The sequence below is a fragment of the Crinia signifera genome, chromosome 6 (genome assembly GCF_055691185.1).
Source record: "Crinia signifera chromosome 6, ASM5569118v1, whole genome shotgun sequence".
NCBI classification, from domain to species: domain Eukaryota; kingdom Metazoa; phylum Chordata; class Amphibia; order Anura; family Myobatrachidae; genus Crinia; species Crinia signifera.
The window spans coordinates 164701524-164721044 of record NC_139222.1 but is presented as its reverse complement, the minus strand read 5'-3'; the positions used below and the strand labels follow the sequence as shown (position 1 = coordinate 164721044).

Below are 19521 nucleotides of genomic sequence, written 5' to 3'. Positions count from 1 at the left end.
TTATTTAGCACTGGTCAAAAACTGACAGGGGGAACTCCCAAATGCCCCCCGCTGCAGGACACTGACGGCTGTGGGAGGAAGCGTGAACATCCCCGAAAACTGGGACCTTCCCACAGTAATTGGAACACTTAAGAGGTATGCTAATGGCAGTTAGGAGCTGATTGGCTGCTACTTTAACACTTTGTAAAAAAACAAACAAAAAAATCCTTGCTTTTGAATTGGTTTTGAAAAAATTAGGGCTGGGTTTGAAAAAAAATAGGTAGAAGCTGAATGGTTGGTACTTAATCACAAGGCTTAGAGTACATCTGAAGACAAAAATGTATTTGACAACTCATTTTACTGCTGTTAAAATAAAAACAATGGTGGTTTGCTTTCGTAGAAATAAATAATAATATCGTAGTATCGCACAAAAAATAAAAATCTATCTCTGCCACAACAAAGATGGCAGCACGGGGCAGCCGAGCAACGATGGCGGGAAGAGCATGCGCACTGGACAGGGCCGGGGCTGGAATACAAGATGGCGGCCCCGGCGGGGAGGGAGAGGCGGAGGCGGGATAGCAGTGAACGGACAGGAGTCAGTGACGGAGATTGCCTCGGCCCCAGGTGAGGCTCCCGGGGCGTTCCACGGCCTGACACCCGAACCGTCTGGTACCGCAAAGTCCCGAGTCCCCGCAGGCCCAGCCCCCACCCCGAGCACGACCCAACAGCCCCGCAAAACAACTGCAATGCCTGAGCCGCCAGCGTAGCTCCTATCGCCATCTTAGAACCGCTTGGGGAGCGCGCTCTGTGGGGCGCGAGCACGATGGGGAAAGGCGCCTGCTCGAGCGCGCCAAAACGAGAGGGAAGCGAATAATAATAAATATGAATAAATAAAATCTTCAGCGAGGGCGCGGTGTGTGCGGCTTTATATGTTGGTGCTTTGTGCGTGTGTTTAGTATTATTTTGTAGGTGTGCGGCTGTATGTGTGTGAGGCGAGAGTAATGGAGCGGGTGTCACGCTATGGGGCTGTTTACCACACGCAGTCATGGAGGGATATGTCCGCCCCGATGTTGTAGTAGCAGCAGCAGCCCCCGTAGCCCCGGCACGGTGCGATGCAAGCCTGTGTGTGCTGGTGTAGCCTGGAAACATACGCAGTAGCAGGACTAGGGCGCTGTGTATGGAGGAGGGGTCTGTGTCTCTATGGATATACATGGGATGTGTGTGCTGAGGGCTTCTGTGTCCATTTTATGAATCCTACAGTATATTGTTCATTGCAGTCTGTGCTGGTATCATTACCCGGGTTCCGCTGTACACATCATTACAGGGATGAAGCCAAAGCATAAAGCTGCAAAAAAAAAAAACAGAAAATACTTTGTTTTCTTGTATTAATTGCTTTTTTGCCAGTATTATACCCACCTAGTACATAATGTGACTGCTGGGATGCAACATTTTATGATCACTGACGATAAACCTTGATAAATTGCTGTTTGACGTAAATCACGTCTAAGGAATTTATATGAACTTCATAACTAGCTATGAATAGATATTGCTGTTCCATACTTTACATTTGGAGTCTTTGACACAGCAACAAGGCACCTAAAACATAGCTAAAAATACCATTTAAGTAAAAAAAAAAAAAAAGTTAAATGCATTAATAAGCCAATATGGTTTTACAATAGTGCTTAAAATAAAAAAGTACATTAGAGGGTTGATCTACCTACAGAAGTTCATATTTGCATAAATCAGTTTTATAAACAAATCCATCAGACGTGCATTTACCAGCTACCACACTGCTTGTGCACCCTTTTTTTTTCTAAACAATATTGTTACCTCAAACCCTATTTTGTTTTGTAAGGAGATCCTTATGTATAGCCCATGTTTTAATGGTTTACGTTTCTCTGCTGTCTACTGGGTGATATATTGTTAACGATATGCATGATACTGATGATATTGGTAACGATATATTGCAAACATCAGCCAGTGTTTATGCTCAATATAGTTAACGACCCTCCCCAATGTCTGTACATGCAGTTCAATATGACAATATTGTGATCAACTGCATGTACAAAGCGGGGCCCCGGTGTCATCTCTGAATGGTATCAATCAGTGGGGCAGATGTATTGAGCCTTACAAGGAATTAATCCAATGGTGATAAAAGAGAGATACGCATCCAGCCATCACCTGCTAACTGCCATGTTATGGGATGTGTTTGAAAAAAGTCAGTAAGGAGCTGATTGGCTGGACGTTTATCTCTCTTTTGGCAAGATGTACTAAGCATTAAAAAGTAATAAAATGGAGAGTGATAAACCACCAACCAATCAGCACCTACCTGACATTTTTCAACTGTGACATGGCAGTTAAGATCTGATTGGCTGGTATTTTATCACTTTTTAAGTTTAGTACATCTGGCCCTTCATCATTCTTGCATTTATCTTTTGTTAAGGCTTACTACATCTGCCCCAGTGTGCTATTTGATTCGGCCATGGCACCGCCGATATAGTTATCATTATCGTTGGTGCTGGAAATCGACCAGTGTTAGCCTCTGCCACCTTTAATGGGAAGCTATTCCACTTATGCACTACCCTTTTCCGTGAAGTCATTTTTTCAGAAAATTCCCCTGAACCCACCTTCCTCCAGTTTCAGTCCATGATTTTATATTCTAGTTCTTCCTTTTGAAGAATGGGTGTAATTCAGACCTGATAGCAGGACACATTTGTTTTCAAAAGTTTGAGGCAAATGTAACAGGTGCAGAGAGATTTGTAACAGGTTAGATTTGGGTAGTTATTTTGTTTCTGTGCAGGGTAAATACTGGCTGTTTTTTTTTCACATTGCAATTTAGATTTCAGTGGGAACAGGCCCCACCTAAAGCTAACTCTCTCTGCACATTTTACATTTGCCCTACCTACAGTGCATTTCATTTTGTCCATTTTGAGAACATATTTTGCTCTGCAATCCGGTCTGAATTAGGCCCAGTGTCTCTCTCTCTTCACAAATAAACTACGTAACTTGTGTTGTTACTTAACAAACTTGGCATCATGTGTACCTTATCCTGATGCACAAGCCTTTATATTGGAAATCTTTCCTAAACTGGGATCATTTGTCCTTCCTCTAATAATCAAGTGTCTGTTTTGCATCACTAGTTTGTCCTTCGAGAGATGGCCCATGATAATCATGGAAATTCTCAGGAAGATGTCGCCTTGGTCAGCCTGTCCCCAAGTACATCAAGTTCACCTCGACCTCCCCGTCCTTCATCTGATTTGCCAGGTAATGCCATGTCTAGATGGGTTCGCTCTGCCATATAATATGTGGCGTTTATATCTCCTCTTTCTCCCTAGATGAGCTTTTGCAAGCTGGATGGGAGAAGTGCTGGAGTAAGAGGGAGAGTCGACCTTATTACTTCAATCGTTTCACCAATCAGTCTCTATGGGAAATGCCTGTCCTGGGCCAGCATGATGTCATTGTAAGTAATATAAAATACCCTTATACCACACACCGCACAAGGCGATATATATTGCATCTACAAATCATCTCAAATGTTTCAGCCCAAAGTTGAAATTTAATTTATATTAATCCAATTAGTGCTGTGTTTTTTTTATATATAACTGATAGGCCTATTTATGTAGTAGCAATGATCTTATTATGGTATATCACTCCTTTTGATATAGACTAAATGAATTGTTCCCAAACTGGATGCCATGGCACCCTGGGGTGCAGCAGGGCACTAGCAGGGGTGCCATGGGTTGGTGGCCCAGTCCCAAGTTAAGTTATGAATGGTCAATGTGATAGGCAATACCAATGCTGGTGGCTGCGAAACATAAAATACGTGGACAAACAGAAGCACAACGGTGTCCACCACCACATAGCAGAACCTGTGAATGATAGGTAAGCAGAATTTTCTTAATTTAATCATTTATGCTTATTATCTTAATTAGAAATGTTTGACTTATAAGTGCCCTAAATAAAAACTGCTGAGATTCTAGGGTGCTGTGGTTCAAGACAGTTTGGGAATCCCTGATCTAGCTATTTTGTATCCGCCTTCCTGCCAAGTCTGACAAAAAATTCTTTCCAGGAAAAGGAAGTTCTTTATGGTTAGGATGTTCTAAAATCCATTAGCCAGGGAATTCTGCAAAGAAGTTGTTACGGTAATAAAATGTTCACCCTATGACTTATTCACTGTCCGGCCATTGTTGTTTAGTCCATAGGAAAATCAGTGGATAGTGTAATTAAAATTTTATAACTATCACTTTCGGTAAGGTGTTCTCCAATTTGTTGTTAAATTCATTTTCTGGAAAAAACGAGGTATTTTGGATAACCGCTCCCATTTGAAAAATTGGGGTAGATGTATGAAGCAGTGATATGAGTGGAGAAGTATACCATGGCAACCAATCAGCTTTAAAATAACAATTATCACGTGCCTTCTAGAAAATTGGTGGTTGTTGTATAGTATTTGTTAAAACTAAACTGATGTTCTGCAATTTATTAAAAAACTATAAATCCCTTCATTCAGTTGATATTCTTCACCTTATGTGTTATTATTTAAATCTTATTTTCACATGAATAAATTGATAACCTAATGCAAAATGTTTTTTTATAACCTTTTGTATAATGACAAGGAAAAGAAGATTTTTCTTACATAAAGTGAGGGCTATGGTCTGCTTATCAAATACCGTTTCTCTAAAGCTAAACAATGTTCAAAGGTATTTACTACTACTGTATATTGCATTACAAGAAAGACCGTTAGAATGACTGCTTGTTGCAACATGTACTGGAACAAGACACAATACATTATCCACGTGGATACACATTTGTAATTACAGCTAATTTGACTTTTATAGCTGGGAGTGTCATTAGAACAAGCCTGCATAATTAATGTATTTCTTTGATGAACCGATTAGTAACTTACAGATATAATCTGCTGCGGAAAGTTATAGTTTTATTAGTTAAAAAAAAAAGGCCTGGTGAATGCTCTTCAAAATGTTACTACATAATATAAAGGTGCATGGAATACAGTTTATTTTCATCTCTTTAATAGTATCCAACTGGTGGCCTTTAGTTTGCAGTTGATTTCTGAAGTTTTACATAACCCATCAGTAATGTTGCAATTTCTTCATGAAGCCCTCCCCTTATTTCTCTTGTTATGTTAACAAAGATATGGTGATATCCTATTCAAAACAAATAAACTGTATTACATGCACTTTTTCGATTATTTACTAAAATTGTGATAAGTATATACCATGCCTTTTTCTAAAACCTGGAAGGTTTCGTGTCACCCTTTAATTGTAAGGCCATAAGCAGCGTAAAACTACCTCAATAGCCCTAACTTTGTTATTTATACACTGCAATTTGGATTTCAGTTTGATCAAACTTCACCCAAATCTAATTCTCTCTGCCCCATCTGCAGTGCAACATGGTTTTTTCATTAGAGAAAAAAAATTATCAGCATAGGCTGCCGCCATGAAACTACCGTACTGTTGACCTTCTTGAAAAAGCCTTATTAGGTGAAACACGTGTCGGAGCTCTCAGAGCCCGCCCTCTAGCTGCTTGTTATGAAATAAAAAGAAAAAATGAGCAACCGACACCTAGGTGTATGTTGCTTTAAGAAGCGCAGTCCTGTTCAGTAATTCCGACACAGTGGAATTTATATAAAAAATGAAAATATTTATTAAAATATCAAATCAAATATATCATTTCATTATAGAATTGTGCACAATATTAACATAGACAGACTAGACATATAACATATATAGACTGCAGCTTTGCATAAATATTTGCTTTGAGGCTGTACAGTATCTGCAATTCTCAGTACATGAGGCTAAGAGGCATTTATAATTACCAGTCCTGCACTTAGATTGGGACCCCTAATGTGGGTCTGACGCATGTGGAATGAAGGGACAGGATCAGTCTCTCCAATTACCAGATGTATATCCGGATAAGCTTCCAGTGGGAGGTTTGTTCCTGCTCCCAGGCACCCAGTTAGGGTATTTGTAATCCACGTAAAGCGCTGGTTACTGTAATATCAAGATGCAGGGTCAGGTGCTGTGGGGCTCACTCCAAATTATTGGAGTTATGAAATAATCTGTATATGATATAACGTAGTGCTGGGGTAGCCAACCCTAGTCCTAGAGAGCTAGCAACAGTGCATGTTTTGCAGGTCTCCTCACAGAATCACTAGTGAGCTAATTAGATCCATCTGTGTATCTTTTAAAATGTGTCAGTGATTAATAAGTGCAGCTGTGCAGCAGCTAGGTTGTCTGGAAAATGTGAACTGTTGGTAGCTCTCGAGGGCTAGGGTTGGCTACCACTGACGTAGAGCAATGTGTGTAGAGGAGGATAGCATTATTGCTTACCCAGTCGGGGGAGCCACCTGATAACTTGATCTAGTAATACCTAGCTACACAGCTTACACTGTGGAATCATTGTACATGTAATGGGGAACAGCGCTACTACTAACCCAGTCGGGGAAACCACTTGTAGCCCACCTACCTGGCAACATCTAGCCACAAATATTGCTATCTGTGAGAACACAGTCACATAAAGGAATAAGCCACTATTATAGGCTCCTAAAAAGGAGACCATAGCGGAGCTCCAACTGCCGGTCCAGGCAGGGGACCTCTGTATTGGTATATACCATAAATAAACACTGTCAAGCATATAAAAGTGGCAAACCTTTAAAATTACAAAGTGGCAAATCAATTCAAAAATCACTTGCAAGTGTTCAAAGGAGACTGTAATAACACTCCTATTATTGGGCAAGACAAGAGACCTCTGTAAAAACCATATAGAACGCTATCCCAAATGTGACACAGTGCAAATAAAAACAACACACAGAATTAGGATCCCCAAGATTTGTGTAAAATTTCCTGTGTAAGAATAGTCATTTGGTGTGCAATACCAGAGAGTAAAGCAAATACCAAGCCACCCAACACTCAATAGGAGTACAGCCTACATAAAATGGTGCATAAATACCAAAATATATTAAAGTACAAAATAGCAAACTGACCTAAGAACCACTAGTAAGTGTTTTAAGGAAGATTGCAACAATACTCCTAGTGTTGGGCAAGGCAAGAGATCTCTGCAAAACCATATGGAATGTTATCTCAAATGTAACACAGTACAAATAAAAACTACACACAGAAATTTAGATTCCCAGGATTGTTTTCTATAATAAAATTTTTTTTTCCTGTATAATATTTTTTTTCGTGTACAGACACAACCATTTGGTGGGTAATGCCAAAGAGCACAGTGAATGCAAAGTCACACAACACCCAATAGGAGTGCAGTACACAGAACGGTACATATATGTTCTAATCAACCACCCTCCCCCTGACCAAATAATATAACCTCAAGCTGAGAGAGCTTAAAATAAAAAGGCTATAAATAATAAAAAGAACACCCTAAACACACACTTCTCCCTAAGAGGAAAAAGCATTGGACTAAGAGCCAACAAGCGGAAGCTAACTGGCAAAAATAATAGCCAGTACAAACCTCTATGGTAACACATCAAAGGAGAGAGAAGACTGGGCTGGAAGCCAAATTAATGGCAACAATGTATATGAACATATGAATAGACCCAGTAAATCTCCTTAAGGTGTGTACACACGGCAGATGCTGCCGTGAGATGCGAGTCCCGACACGATCAGATCGCATCGGGACTCGCATCTCACGGCATGCCAGAGGGGCACAATTTACACTATATAGTGCAGATCTGCACTATATAGTGTTGCCTGCCCTCTCTATCTGGCTGCCGATATGCGCTCACACGGGAGCGCGCATCGGGCTCGGAAGCCCTAAAAAAAGCATGCGATTTGCATGCGATTTGGCTTCCGATGTTCCCTATATCGGGAACATCGGAAGCCAAATCTAACTGTGTGTACACACTATAAGAAAGATACAATCTAATACAGTGCAGCAAGAGACGGGCTCTGTCTTTTTTTAAATAACTACTTTTCACTTTTTCTCATTCTTTGTATGAGCACCATGTCTAAGTATATGTGATTTTAACTCTTTATTTCACCTAGAACGACTCATTCCCCTCTGTGTATACATAAATAAAAGAAACACAACAAAGGGGTAATTTTATGAAAAGTTTATTAAAAGTAAAATTTTACTGACTCCATTATTGTAAATCATATACAAATTCAAGCAAATAAATTATTTTTGTGTGCGCTCAACCAGTGTAACCATCTTTTTTGCACAATCTCCTGTTCTACCCCCTCCCCATACATTACTACAGTTACCCTGAGTGGCACCCCCGCAACATAAATAGTACAGCGGGCAACATAGGTCCAAAATATTAGTGACCTTACTTAGTGTGCAGGCTGACATCCTCCCCGTCCTTTCCCCCTCATTTAAACGTGATTTCTATATTGTTAAGGATATATAGTGCAAATCGCTCAGTGCACCTCAGGGTGTATGCTCCCGAGTATCATTAACCTCTGCAGTTTGGTTTGGAACCTATACCTGCTGAGACGTTTCTGAGGACTATATCCGATTTCCCCCAGAATTGGTGATTTTAACTAAGAATACCTATTTTAATAAGGACACCTATGGAAATTGATGCAGGTTTGCATCCTCTCACCAGGATCTTCTAAGGATCCATCTTTTTGAGTCATCATACTTCATCTATACTTGTATTCTATATGCATTTGGAATGTTGCCCCTGAGGAAGTCGTTTACGACGAAACGCGTTGGGTCCTTTTCCTTGCATGTGTAGAACTGAGTTTATCGAATACTCACAGATGAAAAAGTGTTTTTATATTGTATTTTATAAAAAATTGTAATAAAACTGTTGATCAGTGATTTGAATATTGTAAATTCGGTTCCTCTTACTGGATGTTGGTGGTGGAAGTCAATCTAGGGGCGCACTTTGTTTCTTGCTATCCATTTTCTCTTGGGTGGTATGCCTGAAAATTTTCCGGGCTCAGCTGCGCTGTCGCAGCGGGCTGTCCCAGAAAATTTCCTGGCATACCACAAATATGAAATAGGTGCGCGCCAGTGGTGTCCAGGTGTGCACCACCTCTTGAGCCGCCCGTCACATCCCTGAGCCCCCCAATCACCTGTGCTCCGGCGATCATACGCCGGAGCTCTTCTAACCCCAGCCTCTCCCCCAGCCTCTAGCTGCCATCCGCCTGTCATTTTGCAGCAGTGACGTAGGCGGCAGGCGCCCGAGTCCTCCTGAGCTGTCGTGAAACATCCCCGAGCCTGCCACCTGTGTGATGATTGACAGGCGGCTGGGGAGCTTAGGGGGGGGGGGGGGGGCTCCTAATGATCTGTGGTGGGTTTTGCTGGGGCAAGACAAACCTGCCCTGGTAGGTTTGTTCTGCCCCAGCAAAACCACCACCAAGGGGTTAATCCCCCTGTCACCTTATACAGAGCGGGGGGGGGGGTTGTTGGGTAGGGTATGCACTAGATTGTTCTCCCACGGTACTGCTGATAGATAACAATATGAGTGGTGCTGAGGATTGTGTACCCAGCTTTACACTGTGTAACTATATACTTCACTTCCAGTCAAAAGGTTAAGCTTGGTACATTTACCAACAGGTATAGAAAAGTGATTGGAAAGGAGAATATGCAGTTAGATAGTCCACTAAACTGGGATTAGTAAAATAACAAAAACTATCCCTGAAAACACGTTATTCTTAGTAAACTGATCATTGTACAAAAATTAAGATGCACAATTATGATTTTTCACATGACTTGGAAATCTTTGTTAAAACTCACTTTTATGTGTTATCAAATATGCTGTAAATTTCAATCTAGAAGTACTAATTGTGTCACTTGAAGGGCATATAAAAACATTTAAAGTAGATCTAAAACCCCCTAAAACTATAAATGTATCAGTACAAAAAAGTTACATAAATAATGACTATCTTCATTGTAACATTCTTCATATGCATATTCGGACAAAAAATAATAACAAAGCATTACGTATACCCCTTTCACACTGCAGCTCTTAACCGGTATATTGCGGATTTTTTAGGTTTTTAAAACAGTTAGAGCTGCAGTGTGAAAGCACGAGTCTGCATTTACCGGTTACAAATGACCGGTATTTGCAAACTGGTAAAAAGTCCTACACGTTTAGAGCCGTTTTTCATGCAGTGTGAATGGCTCTGAACCAGTATATAGGACTCAGGCAGTAGCTACGAGAGCGCAGTGCATATGTAATGAGCCACTCATTACATATGCACATATGTAATGAGAGGCTCATTACATATGCACTGCGATCTCATAGCTTCTGTCTGTCCTGCTTTTACACTGCAAACCTGCTTGAGACCCGGTATTTTTGTGCGGTGTGAAAGGGGTTTAAAACGGTAATAAACCGTTTGAAATACCGTTTCAAAATACCGGGTCTCAAACGTTTTGGCAATGTGAAAGCAGCATGAGTTACAACTAGCAAAATCTCATTCATAATGAAGTATAAGATGCATAAAAATTGTATACAAACACAGACTAAATAAGGAAATATGTGCTGCATACTGTTCTGAACATTATTGAAAAACAAAGATTATATAAATGCAATAGTCAATCATTGGGCAAAGCAAAACTAATAAAAGGTCTTGACATCTGTTTCTGACAGTCAGATCCTTTGGGCCTTAATGCAGCACCGGTTCCTGCAGAAGGAGGGATGCCAACAACACCCAAAGATACCAAACCACGCAAGAGGAGACTGTCTGAGGAGTTGGCAGTCACCGATGGGACTAAGAAGCTGAAGGTAAAGTATTGTCTTTTTTTATTATTATTATTATTATTATTATTAATAAATATTACTAGTTACAATTTATGCTATCTGGCCCTTGAGCTCATTGACTCTGACATCATCATATGTGTTACTAGGTGGAGTCTACTACACCTGTGACCCCAACACCTGTACCCAGCTCTCCAGTTGTCCCAGGGGTATCGGTAGAGGAAAAGCAATTTGCAATCCTGATAAAGCCTTCAGAGTGAGTGTGACACATTTGAAAATATATTATAGAAGCTTTCAGTTGGATATGAAAGAAAATGTAACAGTCTGTGGGATTTGTGCTAAGGAAAAAGCATACATTCTTACTATGGAACTCTCATTGTGTGTCTCCATGAAGGGTATGGAATCTCTTATATATGCTACATTGCTAAATATAAAATACTGTTTGGCTTATTTTGGAAAGGCATATAAATGTCAAGGTTCGATATTGTCGGCAGGGTGGGCTATCAGTAATGCCTGGCTGCGCACGTATCTGCCACCTATGTTATGGCACCTTCTTTGGGATGTGAAGGAAAACTTGCAGTGTTTTATGTATGCGATGTGCCATTACAGGACCGAATAGCATTATTCAGGTCCAGTTGAGTGTTTGACCTGATGTAGTACTTTGCGCATGGACAGGACCCATTCTACGCATGCTAGAACGGGTCCTGCTACACATAGATGGCATCAGACTGTGATTGACAGTCTGAGGCCATTTGGGGCAGTGTCAGTCTCCGTTTGTGAAAATCGCCACTGTTTAGTGTGACGGAAGAGGCCAGGGATCTCCTTGTTTGCACAGAAAGTACATGGCCTCCATTATGGGGAGCTTTTTGTATCTCTATGGGTGTTGTAAGCTCCCTGATGAAAACACTATACACAAATTTTCCAGATCGAAATGTGTTTGGTGGAAAAAGTAAACACATCACTTATATGTCCAGCCTATTTAGGTGTCCCTCTATCCTTATCTTCCTGCTTTCCCAGTGTTCTTTCTTCTTGTCTGTATATCTCCCCCATTTTACATTGTATTTATTTATTACCAGTTTTTTCTATAGCGTACACATTTTTTGTCTTCATTGACTGTCTATTACAGTCCACTTGCAAGTTCTCTTTGAATGTTACACATGTGATCAGCACAGCAGCACATCTGATGGGGACCCACCCATACATTGGCTGCAGGGAACACTGACACTGTCTTAGCAACTGGGGGGGGGGGGGGGGGGGGGGGGGGAGAATTCAAATGCCCTCTCAGTTGTGATGTCCGGCCCGACATATCAAGTGACCGATTGGTATATGTTTATAGCGAATCTCATTGACGGTTTGGTTGGGTTGATGGCCAGTTGGCCACTTTGTCTTTCTATTGTTTACCTATCCTAAAGCTGGGTACACATTGGACGATATTGCAGATTCTGATGGGTCAGAATGGCAACATCTAAATATCATCCAGTGTGTACGTATTTTGTGTGTGATGATGTGTGCTCCCTCAATTTTTCATTGACATTCTTCGTAGTCTGAACATGCAGGACAACGCTTGCTAGAGACATGCTGCCCGCTTCCCCTTACCTGTGCAGCTGGCATTAGCAAGTGTGTATGCATGGGTCTTCACTGCTGCTGATACTGCTGGGTACACACATCGTTTAGTGTTTACAAAGCTTTAAGGTGCCCATACACTTGTTCAATTTGGGCCGATTCCGACGGAAGGGGCCAAGAAATTGGGCCAAATCAGATGTTTTGACATCCCCTCCAACTCAATACGTGGTCCCGTGCGCATCAGGTCCCAGTGGGGAGGTCGGACGGGCTGCACATAAAATTTATTGGATCGGACCCATCAGTGTCACATCGCGGGTGCTTTTTAGCACCCGCGATGTGTTGGGCCTGATCCTAGGTGTGTGCCAGCGGTGAAGCCTCTGTGCAGCGGAGTCTGCACGGTGACAGGGTGCTTGTAGCGGTATTTGCAGGGCGGGAAGTATTGGAAAAAATATTTTGAAAAGAGTGCAAGATACTGATTGTCTGAGAGAATTCTCTCAGCCAATAAATGGCCGGCCAGTCTTTTCAAAATATTTGGTACTTGTCAGGGCCGTAACTAGGGGGGGGGGCTGGGGGGGTCACGCGCACCGGGCGCTGGAGGTGAGGGGCGCTGTGAGGTCCGGTGACAGGTATGTGGACGCTGTAGCGGCATGTTACTTTGACTCCGTCCATCTCCTACTAGCGCGGCTGCAGGAAGCGCTGATGACTTCGAAAAGACTTGCCGGACGCTGATTGGCTGAATTCAGCCAATCAGCGTCCGGCAAGTCTTTTTGAAGTCATCAGCGCTTCCCGCCGCAGCGCTAGTAGGAGACGGACGAAGTCAAAGTAAGATGCGGCTTCTGCGGCTTCAACGGTGAGAGGACTGTGCGGGGAGGGGGGGGTCTCCGGCGCCAGGGACAAGGCGTCATTTGGTCGGTCCCCCCTGTCAGCTGCTAACTAAGCAGCGGGGAATAAACGCTGTGCGCATGCGCACAGCGTCTATTCCCGCAGCCAGGGGGCTGGGGGCATGGCTAGAGGCTCACAGAGCTTCTGGGTCATGCCCCCATAGCGGCAAAATGGGGGCCTGGCCTCGCGGGAGAGCAGCGATTATAGGCCATGCCCCCAAATTAGGCCACGCCCCCGAAAATTTCAACGCGCCTCCGGCGCGCAGCAGCATCGCTAGGGGGGGGGGGGGGCGCACCAAAAGACTGCCTTGCCCCGGGCGCCGGAAACCCTAGTTTCGGCCCTGTACTTGTGGAGTATCACGGCTCCCATCGTATGCCATATGTAGTGGCATACGATGCGATACGATTTTTACAGATTTTTGAGCATTTTTGCTCAAAAATCGTATGCGATCGCATCGGATGCCATACGATGGCACCCGATTATGATTTTTAAGCATTTTTGCTCAAAAATCGTATGCGATCGCATGGCATGCGTTGCGATGCAATGGCACCCGATTTTGCACTCAAATGCATCAGAATGCATTGAAATGTGTATTAAACTAGTGAAATGCCCCCAAATGCCATTTTTCATAGTGCACCACCCCCACTATCAACGTCAACCCGAAGCGTGGCGAGCGCAGCGAGCCCGCGGGGGGCGGCGGTACGCGTCCTACGACCTTTTCATACCCCCACTATCCACGTCGGCGTGGAGTTGAGAATAGAATAGTGTGGCGAGCCCGAAGCGTGGCGAGCGGACGCAGATACCTGTGAAGCCCGCGAGGGGACGCGTATAGCTGTGAAGGCATCCACGTCCCCTCGCTGCGCTAGCCACGCTTCGGGCTCGCTGCGCTCGCCACACTATTCTATTCTCAACTCCACGCCGACGTGGATAGTGGGGTTATGAAAAGGTCGTAGGACGCGTACCGCTGCGCTCGCCACGCTTCGGGTTGACGTTGATAGTGGGGGTGGTGCACTATGAAAAATGGCATTTGGGGGCATTTCACAAGTTTAATACACATTTCAATGCATTCTGATGCATTTCAGTGCAAAATCGGGTGCGATCGCATCGCATGCGATTTGATCGTATGCGATGCGATTTTTAGCATACGATCTGCATACGATGCAGGTCGTGGGAGCCGTGATACTCCACAAGTACCAAATATTTTTTCACATTCAGCAGCCGCTTCTCGCCCCGCCGCCTGGCAAATAATGCTACTAGTTCCCAGCTGTCACACAGGCCCCGCTGGCATCTCTGTGCCGCACAGGCCCCGTAAGGACCCCACTGGCTGCCGGCTCCACAGGTCATATTGCAGACAATAAATTGCATGCAATTTATTGCATGTAAATTTGGCACATCAAGTGCCAAATTGTATGAGAGCCTTCCGGGGGGACTTTAAAGGGCAAACTGGTCCGACTTGTCCTTAGGACAAGTTGGCCTATTGTATGGGGACCTTTACTCTTTATAATTATCATGTATTTTTCTTTATATGCAAAGTCTTTGTTTATGGAAAATTTCCACAAATAGAGTTGAAGGAAAAAAAAAAAAAGTTCAGCCTATAACCATTTAGGATAATGTGTCATCATTAATTTCCATTCTTTTATTTATCCTAACACAATGTTCATACAAACTTTATTAATTACATTGGTTGAAAACACCCAGCGTTTCATTTATTACATGATAAGTCATATTTACCTCCTTTGAGGCATTGGGAGAATATTAAGTGCTTTTCCCAACAGTATACATACCTCCTACATATATGCTTTTAACTGTCCCTGAATCACATTTAAATAGTCTGTTAATGCAATACAGACTTACATTTTTATTATGGATGCAGGAAGATGATACATTTTGCAGAAGCTGCCATCGTGGCCACAACTTCATGTACTTGTGAAATGAGTAATTTTATGAGTATTTCATTAGCAGGCTTTTTAAAAACATCTTCCTGTACTTTGCAGAGAAAATAAACTTCTCATTGATGATATTTATCTTACTCTCTCTTAACAGTGTTTATTGGGACTTGGACATCCAAAGCAATGTATTGATAAAGCCACCCCCACCCTCTCACCTTTTGCCACATCCATCACAATTTCTACCACCACACCCTGAGGTGGAGCTACTACGGTCACAACTTATCCTGAAACTACGGCAACATTATCGGGAGCTTTGCCAGCAGAGAGAGGGTACGTACCTATATCATATAAAGAGGCTTTAAAAAGAAAAAAAAATCTTCTGCCTGTATGCATATTATTATTTATTACGTGTTATCTTTATCACTGTGCATAACAAATTACATACAATCACATAAAGCAGGAGGTAAAGGTGATTTCTGCCAATTTTAGATTATAGTCTATGAGGTGTGGAGAACACTCAGCGACAGATGGAGTTTTGATCTTTCCATAGTTGAACATGTCCTTGTTACTGTGCAAAATGTTCTGGAAACCCTTACATGTGTGAACCAAAGTGTCCAATGGTGTTTTCAATTGCCTATGACATCACTAACACTTAAGAAGGGGGTTGAAGTTCTTGAGCAATTTAGTGTGACTGAGATTGGAAAATAATCTAAATTAATAGCAAAAATGATGTGTTTGATGGATGTGTCACAGGCATGTCTGGGAACGCTGCTCTTTTCCCAGGTGCAAATCCACTGCTTTAGAGGCCATATGTCATTGGGTTGCAGAGAGTAGCTAGAGTAGACCTTAGGTTACAGGTGCTGAATGACCTCCCGACATTCAGGATTCCGACTGTCAGTAGACCGACATTGGAATCCCGACTGCTAAAAGCTTGACAGTCAGGATCCCGACTTACAGTGGCTATTCTGCCTTATGGGGGTCCAAAGAATAGAACCTGTGGCGAGCAAAGTGAGTTGGGATAACATCAGACCCCATAACACACCCTGAGGTTACTGCAATTGTCGATGTTGGAGTATTTACAATCTCAGGTAGGTGTAAATGGAGCACCCTTGATAAAATATTGAGTATAACTTAAGCCCTGTACACACGCTTAGATTTGCTTTAGATTTGATGTTAGATTCGATTTTCTATTAGATCTGGCATTAGATCATCCCATTCGATTTGGCATTAGATCTGTACTTTTGCATTCGATAAGATTTTGATTTCACAATGTAGGCACAATGTACTCATTCGATTTACTGGATCGAATTCAAGATTTCCTTGGCTGCACAGTAGATTTATCTATTCGATTTTGAGAAAACAGGAGCGCGCATCGAATCGAATGTAGATCGAAAGTGTCCTAAAAACCATTCGATGTGGATTCAATTTTGCTTCTATAAGCAAACTAGAATCGAAAACAGGGAAAAATCTAAGCATGTGTACAGGGCTTTACACCTAGATATATTATTTCCTTCCATCTGCTTTGTAACTTATCTTTATCAGTTATTGAGCCTGATATTGTGTCATATTTTTACAATCTCCATCACATTTGCACAGACCAAGGAGGCTGAAAGTGGGTGTATTTCACATGGTGGAATCCAAAGGGAAGGTTGAGATTGGGATTTGGTTAATTCTGCAATTGCTATTGAGAGAATAGTAGCATTAGCAACCATCTATGATTCATGCCTATAGTCATTATTTGTAAGCAGAGATATGGTGACCAGTGTATTTATTTCTATATTATATGAATTCATGTTGTGTGCTTGGCTAAGGAGAATAATTCATAGTTAAATTTAAATATTATCTTGACAAGCAAAATACCTTTATCAGAATCTAAAAGCAGACAAATGACACTTTAATAATTTGCTGGAAGATAAGTTTCATGCTAAGATATAAATTTCAGGCCAGTGACGCATTCAAAAACAAAAAGAGTATTTGCCATTTTAGAATTATGTAACTACTAGTTACCAGCCTTTCAAAATGACGGTGCACTATAACTGCAATGTCAGCGGTGACAGCAATTTTTATATGGTATAATGGTAATTTTTTTTTATATATGGTAGAAATGTATTATGCAGTTCTTTTCAAAGCCGCTATGCAAATCCAGCAGTTTTACTTTATTGAATAGCCCTGTAAAAATGTGGTTACAGGTGCATACCCTACAACTGGGGTAGCCAACCCTAGTCATCGAGAGCTACCAACAGTGCATGTTTGGCAGGTCTCACAGAATCACAAGTGAGCTAATTAGCTCCATCTGTGTATCTTTTAAAATGTGTCAGTGATTAATGAGTGCAGCTGTGTAGCAGCTATGTTGTCTGGAAAATGAGAACTGTTGGTAGCTCTTGAGGGCTAGGGTTGGCTACCACTGCCCTACAACATCTGAAGGGCAGAAACCAGTACAAATTCAGAAAAGGGGTGTGGCAATGCCTCCTTTCCTATACTTTCAATGGAGAATTGGAGACCCAGAATACGGGTACAAAGCCCTTTGTGGCTGTAAAGGCCATAAAAATTAAAGGTATTGGACAGGCCAAAAAGGTACATTTGGATGGTATGCAAGTGTTGACAGAAATCAAAAGAAGAAATTCTAAGGAGAAAGTGAAAAGTGTAAAACAGTCTAGTTTACACTGAAACCATCAAGGCTGAACATTGATCCTGCACAGAAAGAATGTTAATCTTGATGATGTAGGTTTGAACATTCCACCAAGGTTACATCTTTTAGCTTCTGTCTATGCTTTGGGTGGTTAAGCGGATCAATCGGGAAGCTCGACCAGTCATTCCCATAGCACTTTATTGGCCATGAAGTCAATGGTTCACTATTCCTCAGGATATGCTGGCCGACGAAGCACTCCACCTTTTTCTACACCCAGACCTTACTCATCAAGGTCTATGTTTGCACCTGATTTGCATCAGTTAGCTTTGACAACTTGGTTCTTGAAAGTAAACTCCTGGGAACTAAAAGATGCGCCCATCCTGTTGTAGAAACCATGATCCAGGTCCTATGGGAAACCAGTCACTTCCTGGATTTGAGTGTGAAAGCTATTTGTAGCCTGGTGTGAGTGACATAAATGACATTCAGAACTTTTTGTATATCTTGTCTTTTCTACAGGAAGGTTTGTCTAAGGGTCTTCGCCTTTCTCCTTAAGGCACAGATACAGTATCAGCCTTATCCTTTTTCAACGGAGGTTGGTTGACATCCCATAAATCCAAACTTTCTTCCAGGGTGTCCTTTGGGTTCAACCACCTTATGTCCCACTCGTCTCTCCTTGGGACTTCAATTTATTTTTGAAGGCATTAGAGAATGCTCCTATTGAGTCACTGGAATCTGTAGAAGTGTGGTACCTTGATCTAATGGAGCTGGCGGATCTCTCCTGTAAGCCTCCGCTGCTCATTTTCTAAGTTTCAAATGACCCCAGGACATTGTCCTTCCAGCATTTAAGGAAACTTTGGTAGCCAGGGATGGTTTATCCTCAGCCCTTTTGGATGTACGCGTTTAGTTGTAGTATATGGCATCTTTACAATGTATGACTTCTTTGTTGGTGTTAACAGATCCAATCAAACAGGGTTGTCATGCCTTAAAGGATCCATTACTAGATGGTTACTTCGGCCATTTGCCAGGCCTATGATACATAATGCAACAATTCCTGATGCAATTCAAACACACTCAACTCGTGCTTTTGGAGAATCTTGGGCCGTGTGGCATGGCCCATCTGCAGAGCTCAGCTACCTGATCATATGTACAAACCTTCACCAAATTTGACTGTTTTCATACTTGATTACTTTGCTTTGGGATATTCCAAAGTAATGGAGCGTCCCCGGATGGATGATAGTGGAAAGTGGATTTTTTGCTAAATCAGGCCATGAGTTTGTAGACCAAGCCTTTTTCCCCTCAGATGATACTATATTTGCACAGCATTATTTTGCAAATCAATTTGGTCAATTAAAAAATACCAGTATTAAGTGGAGTACCACAGGGTTTGGTGCTAGAGCCACTTTTATTTAACCTATTCATTATCGATATAGGGGTAGGATTACCCAGCAATTTTCCAACTATGCGGATGACGCAAAACTGTGCAGGGCGATTAGAACAGACAAAGAAGTCTTCACGCTTCAGAGCGATGTAAATAAACAAGATGAGTGGTCGAAAAATTGGAAAATGAGGTTCAATGTTGATAAATGCAAGGTTATGAATCTTGGGACACATAAGCAGTGTGCTAGTTATATTCTTTTTTTAAATTGAGTATTTTTTTTTATTTATTTTGCAAAATGAAACAAAAGAAAATTACATTACAGACAGCAGTGTATCAAAAAGATCAGTAGGTGCATGCAGGAGGTATGTAACAGCTCACATAGTATATATGCACAAGAGTATATAAAGGTATCTATATGTGTTCGCGCACAGAACATATATGATCTATACATAAGATGAGCACCTTTCCCACAGGATATAGATTTACATTAAGTCAAATGCCTGGAGGCGCCATCCAA

At 41.9% G+C, this 19521-nt stretch overlaps 1 protein-coding gene across 5 annotated transcripts in view; it reads left to right on the top strand.

The window, feature by feature from the left end:
- Positions 1-469: 469 nt before the first annotated feature.
- PCIF1 (phosphorylated CTD interacting factor 1) overlaps positions 470-19521 on the top strand; it is a 54370-nt gene continuing 35318 nt past the window's right edge. The window contains exons 1-6 of one of the 5 annotated variants that reach the window (XM_083147893.1): positions 470-603; positions 3120-3243; positions 3315-3439; positions 10556-10690; positions 10813-10919; positions 15152-15327. In XM_083147893.1, coding sequence (XP_083004019.1) covers positions 3135-3243; positions 3315-3439; positions 10556-10690; positions 10813-10919; positions 15152-15327 — 652 coding nt within the window. In that variant the 5' untranslated portion in view covers positions 470-603; positions 3120-3134. Of the gene's footprint in view, positions 604-637; positions 893-958; positions 1168-3119; positions 3244-3314; positions 3440-3673; positions 3862-10555; positions 10691-10812; positions 10920-15151; positions 15328-19521 lie in introns of those variants that run through there. The other 4 variants (XM_083147895.1, XM_083147892.1, XM_083147894.1 and 1 more) reach the window with 4 other exon arrangements.